At 41.8% G+C, this 25,557-nt stretch overlaps 1 protein-coding gene and 1 long non-coding RNA gene across 2 annotated transcripts in view; one reads left to right on the forward strand and one right to left on the reverse strand.

Annotated features, from left to right (window-relative positions):
* Window positions 1-18,984, forward strand: part of ttbk1 (tau tubulin kinase 1) — a 159,917-nt gene extending 140,933 nt beyond the window's left edge. Inside the window, exons 14-15 of the mRNA XM_016991760.2 lie at window positions 4,210-5,804; window positions 8,248-18,984. Of these exons, the coding sequence (XP_016847249.2) occupies window positions 4,210-5,804; window positions 8,248-8,665 (2,013 nt within the window). The 3' untranslated portion in view covers window positions 8,666-18,984. The remainder of the gene's footprint in view (window positions 1-4,209; window positions 5,805-8,247) is intronic.
* A 1,659-nt stretch (window positions 18,985-20,643) lies between these two features.
* Window positions 20,644-25,557, reverse strand: part of LOC134296371 (uncharacterized) — a 38,674-nt gene continuing 33,760 nt past the window's right edge. The window contains exon 4 of the long non-coding RNA XR_010003097.1: window positions 20,644-21,689. This is a non-coding gene — a long non-coding RNA (uncharacterized LOC134296371). The remainder of the gene's footprint in view (window positions 21,690-25,557) is intronic.

The raw sequence follows: 25,557 nt of genomic DNA on the forward strand, positions 1-25,557 counted from the left end.
TTGATTAAAAAGTCCTTTGTGGATGAGTTTAGAAGAGTGGGAGCAATGAAAACAGGATAGTCACCTGTCATTCTTCACAGAGGGGCAGTCCATTATCTGAAAGCAAGCTGTACATCAGGATTGGGATTCATATATGTTTCCAGATGTTGTTGGACTTCACAACTCCTATGCTGGCTAGTGTTGCTGGGAGTTTCAGTCCAGCGCCATCTGGAGAGTTGTAGAATTCCTATAACTGCTCAGACCATGTCCCGTTGAAAACCAAGGAAATTTCATAAGGAAGAACCAGGGCCTCAAAGTTGCCAATCATTGAGTGAGCTCCTGAGGGCCCATTCACCCTCCACAATTAGACTGTCACTTTAACTCTTATGGCAATATCCCATGGAATCCTGGGCACATCTGGAATTCTCAGCCAGAGGGTTCTAGTGCCTCTCCACACTACAAACCCAGGATTCCATAGGATGGAACCATAACAGTTTAAAGTCGAAAAATGGGCCCCTGTTCAAGAGACTGAGCAGGCACAGCATTTCTTGCTAAGTTCTTCTCTGTATACCTATAAATTACTAAATATAAATTTAGGCAAATCCAAATAATCTTTTATTTCTTGTTATAGTGATAGATAAGTGGCCACCTGAAACATGTGGCTGTGTGTCATATACTTTGAAAAGCAAAGTGCGACCCTTGGTTCTGCACACAATTCCCATGGTCATTTTTATGGCCTCGATGGACTCACCGGGGATGAAAAAAGATATATTTATTTAGTTGTTAAATGAGGAGAAACGTGTGTTCCAGATATCAAAAAATGAACTCTAGGCACTCTAGAAGGAATTTACCCATGTTTGGGTCTTTCTGAAGTCAAAATGGAATTATATATATTTTTTAAGTTGCCAAAGTTTGTCCTAGTCCACTGCATGAGCAAATGGCAGCTTTTGCAAAGCTGTCCTAACAGCCCGGAAGGCATTTTTGCTTACTGCAGAACTAGCCATTTACAAGCCTGATCTAAAATAACTGAAATCAATGCCAATGTGTAATACTGTTTACCCAGTAACACTAATGTGTGGTAACAATTTAGATCAAGCCTCTCATCATTCGGGATATTAAAAACTATTCTGTTACCAATTTTGAGATTCTGCCATATGTTGAAGCTCTTTTACTGCTTATGTTATTACTACTTGATAACAACAAGTTAAACTGGAAATAAGTGATTAAAAATGCTACCAGAAAGAACTAAGTGCTCACTCCAGACGCAGCAGTGGAGCTAAATCAAATTGTTAGCCTCAACCCTCAGTTGGCTAAAGCCTTTGAAGATATCAAAAGCAGCTTTCAAAGGCAATCTTCCTGTGTCTTCCTGGTAACTGGTTTTTGTTAGCATACTGATGCAGAATGAAGAAATTCCATATAGTCATCATGTCTAATTTTCATTTATACTGCCCTTGTCCATGAATTTATTTAACGCCCTTCTGGGGAGTCATATGGAGGAGGAAGCAAGCTTGTTTTCTGCTGCCCTGGAGATTAGGATGCGGAACAATGGCTTCAAATTACAGGAGAAGAGATTCCACCTGAACATTAGGAAGAACTTCCTAACTGTGAGAACTATTCAGCAGTGGAACTCTCTGCCCCAGAGTGTAGTGGAGGCTCCTTCTTTGGAGGCTTTTAAACAGAGGCTGGATGGTCATCTGTCAGGGTTGCTTGAATGTGGTTTTCCTGCTTCTTGGCAGGGGGTTACACTGGATGGCCCATGAGGTCTCTTCCAACTTTATTATTCTATTATTCTATGTCTAAACACATCAATTAACATGTGGCAGTGAATTCTATAACTATGTTTTGTGAAGATAGTTTCTTTGGTTTGTCCCTGCTGCATAGATTACAGAGCTTGACAATCTTTCTTTTTGGTCTGCAGTTCTCAGGCTCTTCCATAGCCAGTGTCCATGCTGACCATAGGCTTCTGGGAGCTTCACTTTTGTTGATGATGTTGTATGCCTTCATGTTGTTTCCAAGTTAAGCTGACCTTAAGGCAAACCCATCACAGGGTTTTCTTGGCAAGGTTTAGTCAGATAAAGTTTTATATCGCCTTCCTCTGAGGCTGAATAAGTATGACTTGCCCAGGGCCACCCAGGGGATTTCCGTGGGTTAGCAGAGATTTGAACCATGCTCTCCAGGAATTCAAGTTCTACACTTAGGCAGGCCCCTACCCTACTTTCTTTCAGGAAAAGCCTGAAAACTTGGCTATTCCAGAAGGCCTTTGTTGACTGATCCTTGTGGGATCATGTTATTTACCTATTAAGCAGTAGACCCTCTGGATTGTTTTTAGGATTCATTCAGCACTTTAAGTATTACACCTGCTGTATAATTATCCCTCCCTGATAACTTGATATTGCTTTGCACCTTGGCCTGGATCTTTTGACCCAAATCGGGATTTTAATATTATTGTGTATATTGACTTTTATGACTGTTTTTAATCATGTTGAAGTTTTACTGCTCGGTTTAATGTTTTATCTGATTTTTGCTGTCGTGTCTGGGCATGGCCCCATGTAAGCCGCCCCGAGTCCCTCCGGGGAGATGGGGCGGGATATAAGAATAAAATTATTATTATCATTATTATTATTATTATTATTATTATTATTATTATTATTATTATTACACTTAAACCTCTGTTCCCCACTGGCTCTCATTCTGAGAGCTACAGTACAGAAAAACTCCTCCCAAAACAAAACCCTTAAACCTTTCCCAAACACTGTTGTATTATATACTTCCTATTATACATGTTAAAATTGTTTCCTACCTTCATTTTTATGACCATATTTTTATGAAGAACTTTAATCTTGTATGTTTCTATCTTGTCCTTGGATATTTCCATTTTGATGGAGGAAACTCTTACCAGTAGAACAATTTGTTCTAAATCTTTCCATTTTTAACTTTAGGGCACCCCTTGGTCATGGTACTTGAAGTTGCTATGAGCCATAGGATTTGTTATTTCACTGTTTTATATGATCTTCTTTAAAAGGTGTTGGCCTTATAACCTTTAAAGCTGATGATTTTTGTTTGCATTAAGGCCCATGAGTCTGCTGATGCCTTTGGTGAACAATAAGCATTTGCATTGTTACCTCTTAGGTGTGTTCATCAGACATCACACTAGTAGGAGGTGAAGGGCAGATACTGACTCTGAACTAGCAACAGTAGTCTGACACCAGTGAGAGGCACTTGCCTCTCGATCCTTCCTTCTAGTATTCTTTTTGGATATTCAAGATGAAGAACTGAAGAAGAATGAGGGGGAAATTCAACGGCTTGTTTCTCAAACATCTCAGAAAACATTTGGGCTTTAAAGGCAGGGTTTTAAATACAATGTGGTAATGTACCCTCCAAGATGTCTAAACATACTCTTATCTTTTGTTTCTGCATAGGAAGTTTTTCTTGCTTCTTATATATTTTTCTTATTTTATTACCCTATATTTACTTGAGTATAATGTGCCATCAAATGTAATGTGCACCTGAAGTTTGAAGGTGTGCGTTACAAAAGAGAGAGAGAGAGAGAGAGAAGAGGATTTGCTGTTGAATGTTATGCAAAGTGGTGGTGGCCATTAATACCCATCAGTCTTTTTGCAGTCACCATCAGCTTCCCACTAGCCTTTTCACAGCCACTGCTGCCTCCCTGTCCCCAGCTGGGATCACTTGCCCAACAGTGCAGGCAGGTTTAGGTGCATGGTTCTAACGCGCCATCTAATCTAATCTCACATAATTTGGCAAAAAAGGTGAACATTAGACTCAAGTAAATATGGCATATTGCTTCTTATATTTAAATGCTGTCATGTTTTTTCTAGGTTTGAGTGCACAACCTACATTCTAGGAAATGTGGCTTATGCCCATTTGTTAGGAGTGTTTTGACTGGATGGATATGCTGTCTTCCAATTCTGATTCTATTATTCTGTGAAATACTTCATCAATAACATACTGAGGAGTGATGTTGATTAATGTTAGCTTTGCCCACCACTGGTATCACCTACTACTTCAATGTGACCCTCTGATAGATTACGCTTGAGAAAATGTGATCCTTCACAGAAAAAAGTATTCATCTCATTGAGATTATCGCATTCTAATTAATTCTTTTGAAAATATGGTTAACAGATCAGCTCCAGATGCTATACCATTTCTCTATTTAAATGTAGTTTCAAAATTCTCTTGACTAAACAGATAATGTTATGGATCTTGTTCCAGGTATTCACACTGAAGCCTTTTGAAATGAATGGTCTCCCCAAGGTGGTGCCTTTAAGTTTGCCTTATCAAGATTTCAAAAGGGATGTATCAGAACACAGAGAAAGGTCCAGAACCTTCCATGGTGTAAAGAAAGTGGATTTCTCAAATGTTGTCTTAACTGCCCCCTGTAAAACAGCTACAGCCCATTTGGAAATGGCAAACGGAAGATATGAACAAGAGGAAGAAGAGGAGGAAGGGGGGGAGGAGGACGATGAGGAAGATGTTGGTGAATTAGGAGAAGAGCTAGACATGCACAGTGAGTCCAGCAGTGATGTGAGCCAGAAAAGCACTGAGCGAAGTCAGGAAGGTGCCCCATCTACCCTCTTGGCTGATGACCAAAAGGAGTCTAAGGGCCGAGCTTCAGCTGCAGAAGGAGACTTGGAACTTGAGGAAGGCTCAAAGACACTGGTTCTCTTTTCTCCAGGGGACATAAAGAAGTCCCCTGTGAACACAGACCTGGCTCCTGATGTTGATCTTGGAACTCTTGCTGCTTTGACACCTCAAAACGAGAAACCTCAGCCTATGGGAAGTCAGCTGGATGTATCTGAGCCAGGAACATTGTCCTCCATTCTCAAGTCAGAACCAAAGCCTCCTGTTGCTGTGGCCACAACCTCCTCCCCTTTTACCAAAGTTGAGCGCACATTTGTTCATATTGCTGAAAAGACCCATTTAAACATCATGTCTTCCAGTGGACAGCTGATGAGGCACGAGGAATATCCCATTCCAGGACAGTTTGAAGATATAATAGTTGAAGAAGAACTAGAAGAAAATCAAGTTTTGGTAGAAAATGGAAGTGTGAATTCAGCCTTGGAAGGAGGAGAGATGGAGAGCTGTGCTCTCTCTGTCAACCATATTGAAACCACCTCTGATATTGGAGGGGAACAGGTCTTGCTTCTCAATGGAAGCAAAATGGAAGAGGAAGAGCTAGAACTTAAAGAGAAACTTGTTCCTCAATTAGATTTTGAAGAAGTTGATAAGCCAATTTCAGAAGAGCCAAGCCTTGAAAATAAAATTCTTGCAACAGAGTCCCTAAAACAAAAAGAAACGCTTCCTGATGCTCCGAAAGAAAGTCCCAAGAAGCCCTTGAGCATCAGGTATAGAAGCCGGATTCCTATTTTACTCTCTGAAGAAGACACTGGTTCAGACTTTTCAGGATCACACTCTGGCAAAGAGAGATTGTATAAGCGGCTGAAACAGCAAGATTTGGCCCGTCTGGTGATGGAGAAAAGACAAAATCGTCTGCTCAGGTTAACTTCAGGAGCTTCATCTTCTGCTTCTTCCAGTGATGAAAGGCGACGGGCTTCAGAAACCTTATCAGCCACTGGATCTGAAGAGGACACCCATGACTCAGATGACTTTACCCCAAGGAAGATGGGAATTCAGGAGAAGTTTTCTCTAGTTAAGACTGATGAGAGAAGTTTAAGTACAAAGAGTAGGATCCCACGTCCCATTGTGCCTGTAAAGCCACCAGTGAAAGAATTGAAATGTGGGAGCCATTCAACACTTCTAACACCAGCAGTGAGTAGCAGTCCAGGTGACAAGGATACAACCAACAGGTAGGTCTGGAGGTCCTGGTTCCAGAGCTTTGAAAAATTCCCTTTTAGACAATCACTCCCAGAATTCCCCAGCCACTGTGTGGCACTGAGACTTGTAGTTGTAGTCTAAAACAGTAGCTTTTCCAAGCAGGGCAATAGCCCGAGGTGGTGATGGGGGTTTAAGGGTTCAACCCCCCCCCCCTTGCCGGAAATGTGTCAGGTTAAAAAAAACCTGGTTTACTCATGAATTTTAACTAGTTAACTAATTCATGAGTAAACCAGGTTTATTTTTTTAACCTGACACATTTTTTGGGGAGGGGGGGGATTAAATTCTTAACTCCCCCCCCCCAGCAACAGCCCTATTTCCAAGTTATATCTGTATATATTTCTTCATGTTGCTTGGTCAACTTATAATGACTTCATGAACTTTATAGGGTTTCCTTAAGCAAGGAATACTCAGAGGTGCCTTCCTCTGAAAGATAGCCTACAGTACCTGGTATTCCTTGGTGGTCGCCCATCCAAGTATTAACTAGGCCTGGCCCTTAGCTTCCAAGATCAGACAGAATTTCTTGCTTCAGTTATAGTCTTTGTGGGCTGTTTGAAGTAGTTGTTGACTTTTTAGTTCTTGCTTTTCTATATCCAGTCAGTCCATATTTAGGTCTATGGTTATTCCTTTTTTAACAGAACAGTCATGCAATGGTGTAAAGCCAGAGGCTGACCTCCCTGAGTAGATCACAGCCTCCTCTCTTCGATCATGTCCTCCCATTGGTGATGTGACTTTCAAAACAGTTTCCATTGGCACCAATGGAGACAGTTTAAAAGCCTCTTTTCCGAGTGGGTGGGTGGGTGTTTTCAGGGGAGCTGGTCACAGACTGGGATGGAAAGATTAACCTGAAGTTGGCATTCCTATCCAGTTGTGGCGCAACCTGTCTCTTGAAAATTGTCTTTGACTATCAATTACTAAGCCTCCCATAGATGCCAATTGAATTTTTTTAAAGACGGACAACTTCATGAACATATTATAAATGGTGGATTTCAGGATGGTGTCATAGCAAAAGAAGTTAGTTTCTTGTTCATTTTCATCCTAGGTCCAGTTTATAGCAGAACTGATCCTGATGGTGGTGAATGAAGTTCATTTAGTTCAAGTCTACTGTTCAGATGGCATTCACACAATCAGGGATACAAAGTCCTTTGCTCATTTAATCTTCTAAAAGGGACTACACTTACCTGGCCTCCATGCAACCAACTGTTTGTATACTTCCACAAGACTTGCACAAATGTATGAAAGAAGGGCTAGATTTGCGTTCCAATAATACTAATACTACTAATAAATGTATTTGTTATCCACCTCTCCTTGTGGGTCGAGGTGGGTACAACACAATTAAAAGATACACATAAAATAGAACACACACACACACATATATACTAACACATACACATACACACACACATATACACACACTTACTTACTTACTTAGGCGATCCCCCGTAGTTCGAGGATGATTGTCTTCCATCTGTGGGGTCTTGGGGGGTGTCCGTAGGTGGCTGAAGAGACCTATTCTTAATCTGCATGTTCTACCACAGTGAGGACATTGGTTTCCAGGTGGAAGGCGGTCCCGGTCAGGGTTGGCTTGAGGCTCCTTCCTCTTGGCACGTTTCTCCCTTAAGCCCTCCATTCATGCCTCTTCGAGCTCCGCAGCACTGCTGGTCACAGCTGACCTCCAATTAGAGCGCTCAAGGGCCAGGGCTTCCCAGTTCTCAGTGTCTATGCCACAGTTTTTAAGGTTGGCTTTAAGCCCATCTTTAAATCTCTTTTCCTGCCCTCCAACATTACGTTTCCCATTCTTGAGTTCGGAGTAGAGTAACTGCTTTGGGAGACAGTGATCAGGCATTCGGACAACGTGGCCAGTCCAGCGGAGTTGATGGCGTAGGAGCATCGCTTCAATGTTGGTGGTCTTCGCTTCCTCAAGCACACTGACATTTGTCCCCCTGTCTTTCCAAGAGATTTGCAAGAGTTTTCTGAGTCAACATACACACACACATACATATCATATACATATATACATACATACATACACCAAAATGAACACAAGACCCACATCAACACCAATAAAATGCAGGTTAAAATTCACAGTTTCAAATTGACTGGGTAGGCCTGCCAGAAGAATTTTATTTTGAGTTCTGACATCTGATTCAGCTGTTGAAGCTCTTCTGGCATGTCATTCCACAGTCTTGGGACAGCGGATAAAAATGTCCTTTGGGTGTATGTATTCAGTATCTGGCTGCCTATACCACTGCTATGACATGGATGGTAAATGTGACCTGTGTGTTTTCAGTATTAATTTGGATGCATAGCTGGTTGTTGCCATATGTCCTTATTGAGAGACTGGGGGGTCTAAACCACAAATTGTAGCCCTGGTACTAAACAAAACCTTTCCTCTTTTCCTTTGTTGTCTTTCTGCAGATTTCAAGGGCAAAGATTCTCTGGGAATGTATCTGGTGACTCCCGAATAAAACCAGCCCAAAGCCCTGCTGCCCCTTCCTTACGGAGCAGTCCAAGAAAACTCCTCCGTCCACCAGCTAGGAGTCCCATTCTTGCTCCACGAAACCTCAGTGCTTCCCCCAAAAGCCAGTCACTGTCCAGAAAGGAAAATCCTTTACCATCCCGGCAGCACAGGCCAGGAACTACATACCCTCTGCCGGTCCAGCCTTCCTCCAAAGCTCCCTCCAGAGCTCAGTCAGTTGGGGGGCATTTGGCAGATGCCCCTGTTTCACCAGGTGTGCTCCAAAAAGGACAAAGGGGGAAGGCCCAAACCCAAACTCAAACTCCAGCAACCAAAGGAAGACAAGTATCCCAGGAAGGCAAGGCTACTGTAAGATAATGTTCTGCTGCTGTCACCCCTTAGACCTCCCGACTTACCATCTCGCCAGGCTGGAGAAACCTCTGCGTATAGTATACACTCAAGTCGCCACAGCACAGCCTTATTGTGTCGGAAAATACAAGCGTATAGCAGCTAGCTGTACTTCAGTGCTTCACTTGCCCACATGCCCATGCTCTCTCTGTCCAGCTCCTAACCTGGGGTCTTGCCGGCCAGCCTCATGCTTGCTTGCTTATTGCCAGCCACCAAGCAGCGGCTCGGGCAGCCTGCCTAGTGCCTGACTGTCCTTCCCCTCACACCGTCGTTTTGGTTTCTCAGTTAGCAATACTACAGTCTCCTCCTCAGAGCCCTGACGGTTTGATAGGTGAGACAGCGTTTGGTAACAGTGAAAAGGTCAATGGGCAGAGCTTAGAGAAGACTTGGTGTGAACTTCTAGATTAACTCAGACAGCCCAGTACCCCCATCTCTCTACCCCCCTGGCCATTCTTTAGTATGGCTCTCATAATGCCGCCTGTCACATGGCTGTTATACTCCCCCTCTCTAAGTATTGACAGAACAAAAGAGAAACAGACTCTTCATCAGTGTCTAGAATATTAAGCAAGAGAATTATGTATCTAAAACTGCTAAACATCAGAAGAACAGCCGCATCCTCTAGAGCTGATTGTAACCCATAAAATTTGACAGCTCACTGGCCTGAGGGGCTTCTTGCAGGAGAAATGATAAACCTGTTAAGGAAAGGGGTTCCACTGATCCCAGTGTAATCTGAGAGTGGGGGACATGAGTTCTATTTCTTCAGCAGTTTTAGGTTAACTGTATCCCGAGCAGTAGCGTTTTGTGCAGAGGCAGCAAAAAAAGTATCCCTAGGGGACCAAGCAAGTGGTTTCTTGGCAAGGAATAATACATGGACAGAAGAGGTTCTAACCTCAAAGTATTGTCTGTGGAGGCTATAGATATCTAGCATGCAGAGTTTCCCCACTGAATCCAAATGCAAGGCTCACTGACCTAGTTAGCTGTCTCCCCTGCTGGGATCCAGTCTCCCTGCTGGTAGCAGAAATGCAAATAGCCACATAAACTTTGCAATAGGCTTCCTGTCTCCAGTGGTAATATCTGTTTGCTTTAGAAATCCTGCTGTGATACCTGTTGTCATCTACTGTATTTACTCTGTAATACATGTCAGAGTATATGGTGCTCAGGTTGGCGCTTGTTGGCAAAACAGCGAGAAGTTTTGACATGGGCTGTTGAACCTGGTATATTTGGGAATCGGTTGGGGTTATTTTACAGAATCAAGTTTCCATGAGCTGACTGAGAAATGGGAATTGCAGAAACTTGCCACTAGGCCCAGGGGGAAAAAACATTTATATGTAAGGGCTTATAATACATCAAAGGAGCCAGCTGTTAGGTTTGCGGAGCTGTAGCAATACAATAAGAGCTTATCGTTGCACTGAAAAGCCTGAAGAAATAAAGGATGCTGAGCCACATGTGGTAACATCTGCATAAGTCTTCAGGCTGCAGCATGAAACACAACATATGGGGAGCCTGAAGAGAAGAATTGATTGCATATTAGCTCTGAGCTTGGAAATGTCGCTTTTCATAGTATCATAGAATCTTAAGAGTTGGAAAGGATCACATGGCCCCTTTTACAATGAAAACTCCCTGAACCCCTCAGCTTGCCAACTGCTCATATTTATTGAGACGATTCTGGGTGTTTTAAGCCAAAACTCCCACACTTTTCCAGACTCTGGTTTTAGGGCCTCTACCCTGGCTGTATTTTTGCTCCATAACTAAGCAGCCATATGACAAGGATAGAAAAGAACCTAGCCAACTTATCTATTTAGATTGATGTGTTTGGGTTACTGAACCTAGTCCCTTAAAAAGGACATCATCTTACAAGTTTGTCGGGAGGATAAGATTCCTTGTGCTAGGCCTACATCCTAAGAAGAAGGCATGAGCTGTTCATAGAATCAGAATCTTAGAGTTGGAAGGGGCATACCTGTATGCAGTAGGAATTAAGGATTCATTTGTTAGAGGCAGATCTTGAGTACCATATATACTCATGTATAGGTCAACCTCCTGATTAAGTTTGGAGGCCAACATTATGGATTTTGCTATGACCCGTGAGTAGGTTGAGGGTCATTTTGCAGAGAGAGGGAAAACATCAGTGCTGCTTTTGGGAGCTGGCCACCTGGGTATTCAAAAAGTCCAGACACTGTGCCATAGCAGAGAAAGTTGAGGGGGCCAAGTGCGGCTTTTAGGTTATTCCAGGACAGGGCAAGCTCTCACCACTCTACTCAGAAATGGTTCTGTTTTAAAATAAGAGTTAATGTACTGTACCTACGTTGACTCATGGATAAATCAACCCACGTTTTGGAGGTCGATTTTTTGACTAATTTTTTTAGACTAATACATAAGTGTATAAAATAACTTTTCTTTTCCAGAGATGCCTAAAGCACAATAATATCTATGCATATCCACATCACTGCTGGGATGATGGCCCTCCTTTTATATTTTATTAAGAATGTGGGCCTTGTTCACACATAAAGCGTTCTTAATCCTTTCCCGGTCTGTCCAAGAGAGGAAGGGCAAGAACATGTCTAGACTATAAAAATATGACTGTCATCGTTCTCATCTGTAGAACCATGGGAATTACAGTGATTTGAGAAGACTATAAAGAATGGCATAAGAATTCTGAGAGACCTGTCTCTTTGTTTTGTCCCATAGGCATGGCCTTAATAAAATAAACAAAACAAAACCCACAAACCATGAAGCCCAGCAATAACAATCTGACTGATTTAATACAAATGGGGCTTCAGCATGCTTCTGGGAGAGATGAAATAGCAGAGGAGTTTTGAGAACAGAAATATTACATTCACACAGTATTTTCTTGCACTGTGTTTGTCCCTCAACACACCTTCATTCCCAGGTCTACCCATTTAGAGTTGCAGGATTCTCTAGAACACGGCTTCTTAAACTGTGTTGAATATTGGTTCTGAAATATTTGGCAACAGTAAAATATTTCTAAACACTACCTAGTGGCTGTTTCAGACTTTTATGTCTGAAGGACACCATACAGTGTTTACAGTGAACTCTACAGAAAATGCTTCAGCTGTGCTTCATAAAAAGGGGAAGTCAGCCTGTATCAAGACTTGCAAATGCTGATTTACTATGAGTAAATGTTTGATTTTATGCCTATTTTATATGCCCATATACCTGGGGACATGTAAAAATTTCTGGGGCGGAAAGGGTTTGTGAGTGGAAAAAGTTTTAAGAAGCCCTGCTCTAGAGTGCATTAGAGATCACAGTTTCCATGCATTGTTGATTCAAATATCTCAATTGTCAGAGCAGTCGAAACAATACACACACTAATCTTTCATGGCATATTCTCTTCCTTTCCCTCTCACACTGTTTTGACCACCATATGTTGCAAATGCTGTCATCTCCTTTTAGCTCAGGGTTGTAGTATTTGTAATCCTTTGTATGATTCTTACATACAGTAGAGTCTCACTTATCCAACATAAACGGGCCAGCAGAATGTTGGATAAGTGAATATGTTGGATAATAAGGAGGGATTAAGGAAAAGCCTATTAAACATCAAATTACATTATGATTTTGCAAATTAAGCACCAAAACATCATGTTATATAACAAATTTGACAGAAAAAGTAGTTCAATATGCAGTAATGCTATGTAGTAATTACTGTATTTACGAATTTAGCACCAAAATATCACAATGTATTGAAAATATTGACTACAAAAATGCGTTGGATAATCCAGAACGTTGGATAAGCGAGTGTTGGATAAGTGACACTCTACTGTAATCAGGTTTCTAAATTACTTTGGGAACCATTGCAGATATGGTTAGCCCTGTACTACGGAGTTTTTCCAATATGTGGAAAGGTGTTGTTGGATAATGAGTACGTAGTAGAGGTGGAGGGCCAACTACCATGTCCCCAAGCTTCTCTTATAGAATTCTATTCAAATAAGACTTCGAACAATCATATATGAGACTATTCTGTGGGAATAGAATTCTAACATTAGAAAATTAAAAGGCAGATTGAGTTGTGGCTGTATCACATATACACTTCTGCAGGCATCTATGACATCCATGCCATATTATTGTTTTGTTCTAACGCTCTACATAGCCCATGCGTGAAAGGTCTCCAAAATTCCATGAAGACTGCATTTATTGGATACTAATCCAATAATATGTTTATGTATATTAATATTTAAAAACAAGCATTGAGCTATGCTTCCATCTGGAACTGTCGAATCTTCAGCATCATTAGTCCTCTAGTTCCAACCAATGAAAACTGCTCATTGGTTTGTGTCCTCATCAAAATGTCATGGCTTCTTCTCACATGTTCCCTTTCCCCTTTTTCATGTTGCTTCGCTTCTAAATTGTGAACAGCCACAATTGTAACTGTTGGCCAAGGCTCTGAGCATGTGAGCCATTGCAGACATATCTGTGCATTTGGCATGGTGATGAATGGCACATCACTATTGCTGCCCTTTCTACCCAGCTTGCTAAGGCTATGCCCTTATGTTAAATTTATTAACAAATAATTCGATTGGTAGTGATATTCTCCACGTTTGCAACTAAAATGTGGATTAAAAAAAATGAACGTAATAAAAAGTACCATCAGATTAAAAACATGTAGAAATCCAACAGAGATGAAAAAATCATTTGGCAAAGTATGCTTTATTCACCATTTAACAACCAGAAGACATAGGATTTCTGGTGTATAGAACTTCACAAATGCTGTCACAATGTCCTTAACAGCTGCAAACCTGATTGACTTTAGTAGTGGATTTTGAGAGCAGATGCATCTCTAGTCACAATTAAGATTGGAGATATACTGTAGAAAGAATTAATGCAGTGTGATACTACTTTAACTTCCAATGCATCAATGCTATGGGATCCCGGGATCTGTTAATTTGGTGAGGTCCCAGCGTTCTTTAGCAGAAAAGGCTAAAGACCTTGTAAAACTAGAACCATTATGCAGTGGTTGTTACGGTGGTGTCAAGCTGTACTAATTCTACAGTGTGTAGATGCACTTGATGCCCCTCTTGGTTTAATGGGGTATACTTCCAAGATACACGTGTGTAGGATTTTAGCCTAAAGGTGAAGGAGAGAAGAGACACCAGTGCGGTTGCTGGCTGTTTCTAGCTATCACCAATTGTAATCAACCAGAAATGCCAATAATTGAAACTATCACAAACACTCTTGTCTTTGAATTTATTTATAGGGCCTGAATTCTTGCTGAGCCTCTTGCCCACCCTGTAAGTCCATTGGCCTCTCTGGTTGATTACAATTGGTGATAGCTAGAAACGGCCAGCAACTCTCATAGTAAGCTTTTCCCTTTCACCATTCACAGGTACCTCTTCTCCCTTTCCTGACCACGTGAAGACCTTTAATGATAGAAATTGCCTTTACAAATGGACATTGCCCCCTTAGGGACATGGTATGTTTTTTATTGCAAAAATTCTGGATAAACTTGTCTAGAGAAAGGTGAGCTCCAGTATGCTTAACTTGAACCAAGCACTCAACTCCTGTAAATATAACTAGTTGATGTCAGTAAGGAATTTTTGCCAATACTGAGGGCATATAAAAAGCAAAACAACAAAAAACAAACTTCTCCCACTGCCTTCCAGTTACTAGAATTTATTAATTTAGCGAAAACTCACCCTCCACCGCTCCACTGATGCCGCTGTTGATGCTGTAGATTAAAGGAAAGGTGCCTTGTGTGTTCAGTGCATGATAGGTATGGTTTTTGAAAGTGAGGCAAGGTGCCAGAGATTGGGTTGCCAGGAGACCAGGAATTCTATCCAGATTTTGTTCTGACTGAGATGGCTTTAGAAGCTTTGGAAGCCTTTTCTCTTATTTGCAGATGTAATTTTCTCTTGAGTGTTGATAATAACAATTTCATCAGCATCTGAAGATTTCTCACAGTCTACCCCAGCTTTGCTATAGGCTTGAAATACCACTTTGCCAGGATTAAACATGTCTTGAGGCTGGGTTAAGTTTCCACATCTTCAAAGAATGTAATTGGGTGGGTAATGATACTCTGCTAAATCCAACATACTTTGACAGGAACATCAGAATAGTTTTTAATTTGCTGTGAAGACCCTAAGGCCTCTGATTATGGAATCATAATTGATTTTCTTTTCCCAGTCTATCTAGGTGATAATGAAAGAAAACTGCAGAAGGAAATAAAAATTTAAAAACGTACCTACCATTGTATGGCCTGGCCAGAATTAACCTCTGACTCAAACAGCTTTATGGTTATTGAGAACTTCCCAATTAAAATCTAGTTAATTTAAAATCAACACAAGATGCAAATCCAATGTACACAGATACACTCTGAATAGATTTGTTGTATGGGGTGTGGCTGCTTTTCATTTCTTCCTTCCTTAGCTCATATATTTCAACATTTCACAGATGAAAATGTAAGCACAAGTTGTCAAGTAATATCATAGTATGGTCAAGATGGCAAAAGTTAATAATTAAGTTAATAAGGCACAAGCTAGGAGAGTCTGCAGCAGTTTGCCTTTGCCCGAGCCTGCTGGAAAGTAGATTTCACTCTTCCTCCCCTCTTCTGTCCCCTTGCTGAGTTAGTTGAGTGCAAACTATTTTTCTGCTTTGAACAGTTTGCATCAATTGAAATACGCCAAGGACAAAGGGAGAAAGTGGGAGGAGGAGAAAGAAACAGGGACATTTTTAAAAGCAGCTGGCAAAGTGGGATGAAGAACCATTACAGTCAGCCTTCACATTCACTGGGATTAGGGGCACAAGGCTTCAATGAAGTGAAAAGCCACAAATAAATTCTATTCTTCTCCAGGAATTCTCGAGGAATTCTTCTAGCATCACATTGGAGGAATTTAAGATTCCTATAGAGGTGTTCTCTCCATAAATGTCTCCGTCCTCCAGCATGACTGGAGGAAGTTGACCATAGAGACACACTGGAGGACCTTCAGCAGTGGTTCTCAACATGTGGGTCCCCAGGCGTTTTGGCCTACAACTCCAGAAATCTCAGCCAGTTACCAGCTGTTAGGATTTCTGGGAGTTGAAGGCCAAACATCTTGGGACCCACAGGTTGAGAACTACTGACCTAGAGATTGCTAGGCAGAACATTTTAAAACCAAATCTGTGAATAATCACACCCGTAAAAGTCAAAAGAGACAATCTCTACCCATTCTGGATAGTCCGAAGGTATGTCAGATCCATTTTCTGTTCTTTCTTCTAGTCAACCCACCTGCTCAGCCTTCAGCGAGCTTTTTCAAAGGTACACTGCTCTCCTTTTGTGTTTTCCCCCCCTCAACATATTTCCCTCTCTTCTGGAAACTTTTGACTTCCTCCAGCCGGCTGATACATTCATCTTGTGTTGAGATGCAGAGTCTTTTGCCTACAAGAGTAAAGCCCTCTGTCTATTGGAAAAGAGGGAATGGTTAACCATAATTCAGCTTTGTATTTCCTGATATGGCTGTACCATGCTTTACACAGTTCTTTTATTTGGAGAAGCCCCAGCGAACAGCATCACTGCACTAGCACCATCTAAATGGGGCTTGTAGTGTGAGTATTAACAATAATTTTATTACAATACCCCTAAGTCATAATGTAGTGTATAATATGCATGCAGGGTGCTATTATTTAAAAAGCCTTTGAGCTCTTCCTCTAGGTTTACCATCTAAAATTGGCTGATATCATAGAAGTTTTTACTGAGCATTTACTGAGCAAGCATTTACTGAGTAAGTACTATATTGACATGGTCTGAACTAAGGTCTATGTGCAAGGTGTTTTTTTTTTTGAAGAATGGAATTAAGCAATTATATGCTTTTGAGCTTGAATAATGTATTTTATGGATTATTGTTAATGGTTTTAAATATGTTGTTGTTTTTTACTGATTTTGTTTGGCATTGAATTTTGCCAGTTGTTGTAAGCCGCCCTGAGTCCCCTCGGGCGAGAAGGGCGGTGTAGAAATGTTGTAAATAAATAAATAAAGTTGTCAGATGGTGAAGAAAGGAGGTAGGAACAAGGATGGTACCAAAGGGAAATATGGAACTATGTTTGGTTTTAAAAAAAAGCATAAGGTAAAAAATGATACAGTAGAGTCTCACTTATCCAACATAAACGGGCCAGCAGAACATTGGATAAGTGAATATGTTGGATAATAAGGAGGGATTAAGGAAAAGCCTATTAAACATCAAATTAGGTTATGATTTTACAAATTAAGCACCAAAACATCATGTTATACAACAAATTTGACAGAAAAAGTAGTTCAATATGCAGTAATGCTATGTAGTAATTACTGTATTTACAAATTTAGCATCAAAATATCACGATGAACTGAAAACATTGACTACAAAAATGCGTTGGATAATCCAGAACGTTGCATGAGTGAGTGTTGGATAAGTGAGACTCTACTGTTACTAAGGTCTAAATAGCATATGTAAGACTTGGTGTGAGTGAAAATAGGCTATTGGTCTAAAAAGGATTCCCACAAGGACATTTGAAGGAACTAGGTAGCCTTGATGGGGAAAAAACAGACTTAAGTAGATCTTGGCGAGGTTGAACATGGTAGTTGCGCTCTTCAAGTACCAGAAGGGCTGTTGCAAAGAAGATGGGACAAGTCTAGGTTTCTCCTGCTCTAATTGGCGGGATAAGGTGTAATGGGGCCAAGTTCCAGGGGAGAGATTTCAAGTGAACATTTAGGAATCGCTTCTTCATAAGAGCACTTTTGGAATGAAACCATTCCTTGTGACTTCTTCCATGTTGTAAGTCTTCAAGAGGCTAGTGTAACATCAGTTGGGGATTCCCTAGCCTCAGATTTCCTCCAGCACTGACCCCAGGTTTGGACTAGTCACGCTAGATGTATTCCTAAATAGCAGGGGGTTGAACTGGAAGGCCCTTGTGATCTCTTCCAACTCTGTGATTCTATGATTCTATGATATGTTTTCCCCATATTTTAGTTCATTATTTTTTGAGGCGCAGCTCTAAAAATGATCAGCACCCATCCAGTCCATCTTTCCCCTTTGGACTTTAGTGCATGCCATGATGTCACCATTCCCCTCATCACTGAGAGTTGATCAGGTAGAATGGAAAAGCAGGGATCAGTGATACTATAACCCCAAGTTGTAGTGTTACTGGGATTTTGGAAGAATTTGGGGTGGGACTGTTTCCTGGGACTGGTGTAGACCATGATGCCTAGTTTACTCCTGGGAATCCAGTAGAACATGCATCCCTAGGTAACACACAGAGGAAGCTGTAAATATGAGGAAACCATTATGAATCCATTGAATGTCAACACTACTCATCCCCACGCTTACACTGATGTTGATGTATTTCTAATTCTACTATGCACCCAAGACACAATCCCTTCAAAGTAAGATACTTCACGCATCCCCTTTGCACTTAGTACCAGGACCAGAATGAGTTTGCTAATGTAGGTGAGCTGAATACCTGGAGATTGATGAGATTTTGGTGATTGGGATACCAATGTGCTTCCTGGGAGAATCTGTGGACTTGGTTCCCCCCCCCCCCCCCCAAAAAAAAGATGTTTTTATCCTTTTGGTCACTTGGGAGCATGCGTGTGCACCTTTGCTACTTTCTGAATTGGGCTAGGCTTGAGCTGCAGAATGAATTGGAAAATGCTCCACCATGCATTGTCAATCAAAATCTGAAAAGATGGTATGAATTACCCCTCTTGAAAGATGGAAGAACATTGGTGTGCTTGTATGTAACATGTAAAGGGCACAGTGCTATGTGCAATGTAAGTGACGTGGCTAGTTCTTTGGACTGAACATGGGACTGGAATACAGGTATGAACAATAGGAGTTGCTTTTCAACTGGCAAAATGCTCAATTAAGGAGCAGCTGTGTGTTAGAATTATCTCCCCTTCTGTTGAGCAGGCTATTTTGGTCTGGAGACAGGACTTCCGTTGTCTGGTACTGTATGCTTCAAACATTACCGGGCTTCAAGGTGTAAACCCTCTCTCTCAACGTATACTTTTCATGCATTCTTTGGAAAGCAGCTCTAGAATGTTTTACACATTGCGGCTAGAATGTACAATAGCAAACAAGGAAATTAAACAAAAACTGGTTTAAATGCATGGCAAATCTCTCAGCCACAAAAGTCTGGCATGCATCACAGAGAAGCTGAACTGTGTACAGATCCACATGGCATTTTCCTAACTCCAGATTATGACTTTAAAAAAATAAAAACGAAAAAGGATGTCATTTCTTGTTTGTATGAGAAGCAGCAGTCATTATTAGATTTGTTATTCAAAGGGAATTCTTGATCCTGCCATTAAAAAGCTCGCCTACCTTTTTGCCACTGTGTCTTTTGCCATTTCTTGAACAGGCTGTTAATGAATGAAAGCTGTATTTGGAAGGGTCGATATTGTAGACCATGGTGTTTCGGGGTTAGAGCATGAAGCACTGAAATGAGTGTCAGTTTGATCCTTCATTCTGTAGAGAGAACAAGCCATGTTCTGGGATAAAAAAGGTAGGAAAACAGAGTCTTGTATCTTCACTGATTCATCTCAGCATAGGCTTTTGTAGACTAAACCTCACTTCTTTGGTGGCAGGTAGGCTGTTTTCCAAGAAGAGCCAGCATGATGTAGTGATTTGAGAATGGACCAGGGCTTGAATCCCCACTTTGCCATGGAAATCCACTAGAAGACCTCACTCCCTCAGCTTAAGACAAAAACAAATCCCCTCTGAACAAATTTTGCCAATGAGACCCAATGGTAGAGTTGCCATATTTGGAAACAACTTGAAGGCATAAAGTAAGAAGACCGTAGTCCATGAAAGCTGGTGCTAAATCAAATTTGCTTATATTACATGTGCAACAAGCTTCTTTTTCTTTTCCTCTTTTTTAATAAAACAGACTAACATATCTAGTATGAAGATCTATCTGATTCATGACATGTAGGGCATTTGGCCCCCGGTTGATCAGCGGGTTAAACCGCTGGGACACTGAACTTGCTGACTGAAAGGTCGATGGTTCGAATCTGGAAAGTGGAATGAGCTCCTGCTGTTAGCCCCAGCTTGTGCCAACCTAACAGTTGGAAAACATGTAAATGTGAGTAGATCAATAGGTACCACTCCAGTGGGAAGGTAACGGCGCTCCATGCAATCATGCCGGCCACATGACCTTGGAGGTGTCTACAGACAACGCTGGCTCTTCGGCTTAGAAATGGAGATGAGCACCAACCCCCAGAGTCGGTCACGACTGGACTTAACGTCAGGGGAAAACCTTTACCTTTACCTTACTCTTTCTCTCTTTAATGTTTGGTCTTTTGCTTAAGGAAGACATCATCCAAATCGTCAATTGATTTTAAACCTATAGTAGACTTCCATAATGATGCCTGAGTTGTTTCTTTTGGATGCTGACCAAAGCAGTGTTTAAGGTTTGTTACCAATATTGGCCATTTGCAGGTTAGTATCATCAATTGTTTTTCCCTTACATAAATGTGAATAAAATTCTTTCCAGTTACAAATAAGCAGTATTCTTCTCATGTGAGGACAGAATTGCTGAAGTCTTTTGAACCTGCTTATGTTGGGTTGATGCGCAATTTTTATACTCAACAATGTACAGAAAAAGCAATGCAATAAACACATCTTTTTGAGGACAACAATGATATATTCCCTATTATGCACACTTTTTCATCATCTCCTAATCTCCTCTTGTAGGGTGCAAGAGATAACTTTTCTTATTTTTAGTCTTTTGGATAATTATGGCACACAACCAACCCGTTGTGATCTATGGCTTATTAGTGAAATCAGTCCTACTCAATATTGCAAACTTTTGCCGATGCCCACTGCAATAATTAAACCAGTCTGTAAGGTCACTATAATTCAGGTATGGCACAATAATATCTCCTTTTGCAGAATTTGCAGTAATCTCACTTCTTTGGCATTCTCTTTTTCCTCCGTGCATTTCTCAGAAATACCTCCAATTTGTATTTATAAAGAGTAGGACAACTATTTCCATCAACAACAACACTTTATTTATATACCACTCTATCTCCCCAAAAGAGACTGGGCGGTTTCTAATATAGACATTCAGTACCAAACACAGAAGAACATACAACACAACGTAGTAAAAAAATAAACATAGTTACTATTAACTTTCATTCTCGTGCAATTTCATTATCTCTCTCTATATAAATAGTCTGTGTGTATAAATGTTTTTCCGTGTCTGTATATAAATGACAGAGCCGGTATTATGTAGTGGTATGAGTGTCAGTCTATATAGGAAAAAAATGTCTATCCCACTTTAAATTGTTCTCCAGAATTTTGGGATTTGTAGTTTAATAAGGCCTGGGAGCTCTCTGGCAATTTTAAAGACCCCTTCCTAAACTACAAACTCCCTAACCTCTACTGTGATAAGGTGACTCTGGAGACTAGGGTTTGAACCCTCGCTTGGCCACGGAAACCCTTTGGGTGATCTTGGGCTACACCCATTCTCTTAGCCTCAGAGGAAGGCAAAAGCAACTCCCTCTGAATAAATTCCTCCAAGAAATCTCATTATAGGGTCACCTTCTGACTTGAAGGCACATATCAACAATACATTCAATTAATTATATGGCCTATACGATTTATATATACTTAAAACTTTTACACTCCAAGATCAGTACTGAGCCCTTCTGAGATCTGTACCCTAAGTGGCTACCTAGTTGTGTTAATAATAGCATTGGCCCGCAGTTTACTCAAGTCCAATTAATTGGCCCTCCATATCCATGGCTTCAAAATATTTTTTACAAATTCCAAAAAGCTGTTTTAGATCAGGAACTCAATTTTATTATGCCGTATATAAAGAGGGATGTGAGCAACCATGGATTTTGGTATCCGGGCGTGATGGAACCAAACCCCATTAGACACCAAAGGCTCGCTGAACGATATTTCAGGGAATGCTGAAGAAATGTGTCAGTGTTACTGGCAATTGCTACTCCTCTTTTTCTTCAAGTTGTGATACATGCTGGAATCATGTGCCCATCATGCTGGACAGCGTACACCAGGCTAATGTAATGCTATAATGAAAAAGACACACCAGATTTTATGGTATTAGAGTTGGGGGAAAAAAAACACTTAGCAAGTATTCTCTGAAAGGTTACAGGGCTAAATTTCCTTGAATAGTTAATTCATGGCAAAAGAGAGTTGACCTGGATTCCCCCTGGGGTTTCTATTATTATTAGTACTATATTGTGTGGCACAGCAACCAAGATAGATATGCTGGATTTCGTATTACAAAATCACAAGTCGAACACTTCCCAAGCGTCTAGGACTGTGTGACGTATTTTCGGATGATGCGCGCAGATCTCAGTAGGGTGGCCTTTTGCAGTTGGCAGATCGTGATTTTGTCAATGTCTATTGTTTCCAAATGCCGGCTGAGATCTTTTGGCACGGCACCCAATGTGCCCATCACCACCGGGACCACCTGCACTGGTTTCTGCCAGAGTCTTTGAAGTTCAGTCTTGAGGTCTTGATAGCGACTGAGTTTTTCCTGTTGTTTTTCGTCAATGCGACTGTCCCCTGGGATGGCAACATCAATGATCCAAACCTTTTTCCTTTCCACAACTGTGATGTCTGGTGAGTTGTGTTTCAGCACTTTGTCAGTCTGGATTCGGAAGTCCCACAGTATCTTTTCCAATACTTTTGCAGGTTTGTGATCCCACCAGTTCTTTACTGCTGGTGAAGGGGTCACTGAACCAAAGTGACTCCATTTTGGAATGCCTGTCTGATTGGAACTTAGAAGACCAGTCTCCCCTCTGAATTAAAGATAAAAGTTTGCAACTGGCTGTCTTGCGACAGATAGCAGATGTTCTATGTTTAGCAATAATCAGTTGATTCTGAGAAATTTATGCAATGTATGCAATACATGTACTTTTTGCTGCACCTGTTGAAATATTCTACAGTTCATGATTGGGCAATATCCCGAAGTTGTTTACAACTCAGGAAGTGTTTGTGGTTTTTCCAGTAAAGCCCAGTTCAGAATGGGGAACTAGAAGTTCAGAAAGGGGAACTAGAAATGTAGTAAACAAGTAGGGTATATATTGTCCGGGGCTGATTAGCTCTGGACAGACAGTTTGGATCAGCAACAGCCCGTGTTGCCCTGTCTGTCGGTAGCTACCTAATAAAGGTGTTTTGTCCTCAACTATTTTGGGCTCTTGAATGGTCTCATAGCGGCTTGGCGAACTCGGGTAATGTATAAATGTCTGGGGGACGCCCAAATCACCCCTTACATTTCTGGGGGCTCGTCCGGGATGAAATTATGGGCTTTGTAGTGATGAAATTTTGGGCTTTGTAGTGTTTTTTAGTTGCCAAGGTTCCGTTGTAGCCCACTCGGAGCTGCTCTTGGGAGCAAGGCGTGTCCGCTTCCCCCTTCCGGGGTGCTGCGTACGGTCCGCGCCGAGACGTGCGCACGGCCTCTCAATAGAGGTAAAGACCGGTGGTTCCCTTCGCGGCACCCGAGCGAAGGAAAGGCGTGCTCTCCTCCAAAACAGAAGTTGTGAGACAACCACCGTTGGGAAAGTCGGCCGGCCGCCGCGGGACGGAACGAGAATTAGGCAAGTATACCTCTTAAAACCGCTTGTTGTTTAGCATTGCGGGGAGGGAGAGTTTTAAATTGTAGAAGCAGTTCTGGGTCCCGTAGGAATCCCTTGGGAACCAAGAGAACCCCAAAGGGAAGAGAGCTCTGGGAAAGACCTGCAAGGGGAATCCGACCAGGTCCGGAGGCAGGCCCTAGTAGCAAGACGTGCAAGGATGGTCCGACCACGGTCTGGGGACATACTCCACTAGGAAAATAATCTTTCACGTCCAGTGGGAAAGCGGAGGAAGACCGTTGATCTTCCGGCTGTGCGGGCCAGGGTCAAATCCGCGTACCCCAATGGGTGGGAAAGAATCGAAAGGGACAGGAGGGCCAATGACCCCCCTCCGATGTATGTTGAATAACTTTGAGCAATTGAAGGAGTACACAGCCGAGGCAGAAATGGTGCCTTGTTTGGAGGTTTGGATGCTGTGTTTGGTTTGGATTTGTGTTTGGTGGTTTGGATGCTGTATTTGGTTTGTGTTTGTGCTCAGTGCACTGTTTGGAAGTTTGGATGTTGTGGATGTATACCAAGAGAAAGTGTTCCCAGTGAGAGTAGACCCTCAAGGGGATCTGAGTATAGTAAATGGTAGAAACTCATTGAGGCTGTATCAGAACCTGAATGTTTGTACCCTGGAAAAAGGGACTCCAAGAGTTCCAAATTTGAGAAAGATCTACCAGATGGAGCAGGAGCAGAATGAAAGTCCAGTAGCATTTCTAGAAAGGCTCAGGGAAGCATTTGAGGAGTTTTCTCCTTATGATATGGATGATCCTAGTGATCGAGCTGAAGGAAGGATAGTGCTGAAGAGTGTTTTTGCCAGCCAATGTTGGCCGGATATACGGAGAAGGTTACAAAAGGATGCTAGATTGACTCATTTGACTTTGGAGAGGATAATGGAAATAGCAAATCAGGTTTATTTGTCCCGGGAGGCCGTGCAAGCCAAACGGGAAGAGGCAGCGGTGTCTCGTAGGGCCAAGGTTATAGCCGCTGTGTTAGGGCATGAGCTTGGAAAGAATAAATGCGCACGGTGCCACAAGCAAAGGCACTGGGCGGCGGATTGTAAGGTGGATCTTGGAGGAGGACAGAATAGGAAAGTGCAAAATGGAAGTGGAAGTTGGAAAGGAAGGAGACAGAACCGTGGAGCTGTTAACCAGCCCAGTAGGGGTCCGGTTGCAATTGGATTGGTTGATCCTGCATTGGATGAAGCATGGGCTGGTTTTTCTGAGAGAAGATGATGAATTTGAGTTTCCAGGAATATCTATATAAAATGAACAGAAATGGGAGCTGAGGCATTGTGCCCTACAAGAGTGAAAATGCATGATTGTATGAAAATGTATATGGCTGTTATTTGTGTGTGTATGAGAAGAACATAAAGTGCATGACACTATAGCTTATTGGAAGCTTTGCAGGCGGATAATAGAAAGGAATAAAGGCATGCAAGTTGCGTGTGTCGCGTGAGATAGAGTGGCCCTCATTCCCCTTCACTCCCCAGTGACTTTCCGAAGGTTCACTTGATCCTGTTTACACTTTAAGAGGTTAAGAGTTTGTGTATCTGTGTGAGGTTGTGCGAAAGGATCCAGAATGGGTGGAAGAATGTTAGTGTATGGCAGAAAACAATGGGATGACTGGAAGGAATAGAGTTATAGTTACAGGTGGTTCCCAAATGGAAATTGGCATCCTAATGGAAAGGAAAAGGGGAAGGCAAGACCTCCCCTATCCAGACTCAAGGTGTGTTTTGTGAGTTTTGTGGGACCAGTGTGGTTTTGTGTCATTATAACCTAAGATGCTTTGTTTGTTGCGTGTTCTTTGAACAGATAGTAGAGAAGAATGTTTGAGAGGAACTAAGGCTTTGTTATAGCTTTGTTTTGTGATAAAGGTTACAAGGTTTTGGGAAAAAGGCTCAGCCAGTGTTAAGTGCATGGGATTTCGTTTGGAAAAAAAAGGTCTCCGGAGGTTAGAGGTGGAATGCAAAGAAGCCATTTGCTCCATCCCTACCCCCGGACTAGGAAACAGGTTAGAGAATTCCTGGGAGAGGCAGGGTTTTGTCGTATATGGATTCCGAACTTCGGACTATATGCCAAACCCCTCCACGAGGCTACCAAAGGGAAGTCAGGAGACCCCTTGGCGTGGGGAACTGAACAGCAAGATGCGTTTGAGCAATTGAAGAAAGCTTTGATGTTTGCCCCAGCATTGTATGTATGTATGTATGTATGTATGTAGGAGAACGCAAAGGAGTGGCTGTAGGAGTGTTGACTCAGCCGGTGGCTTATTTGTTTAAGCAATTAGACAATGTGGCCTGTGGATGGCCTTC

The sequence above is a fragment of the Anolis carolinensis genome, chromosome 1 (genome assembly GCF_035594765.1).
Source record: "Anolis carolinensis isolate JA03-04 chromosome 1, rAnoCar3.1.pri, whole genome shotgun sequence".
NCBI classification, from domain to species: Eukaryota; Metazoa; Chordata; class Lepidosauria; order Squamata; family Dactyloidae; genus Anolis; species Anolis carolinensis.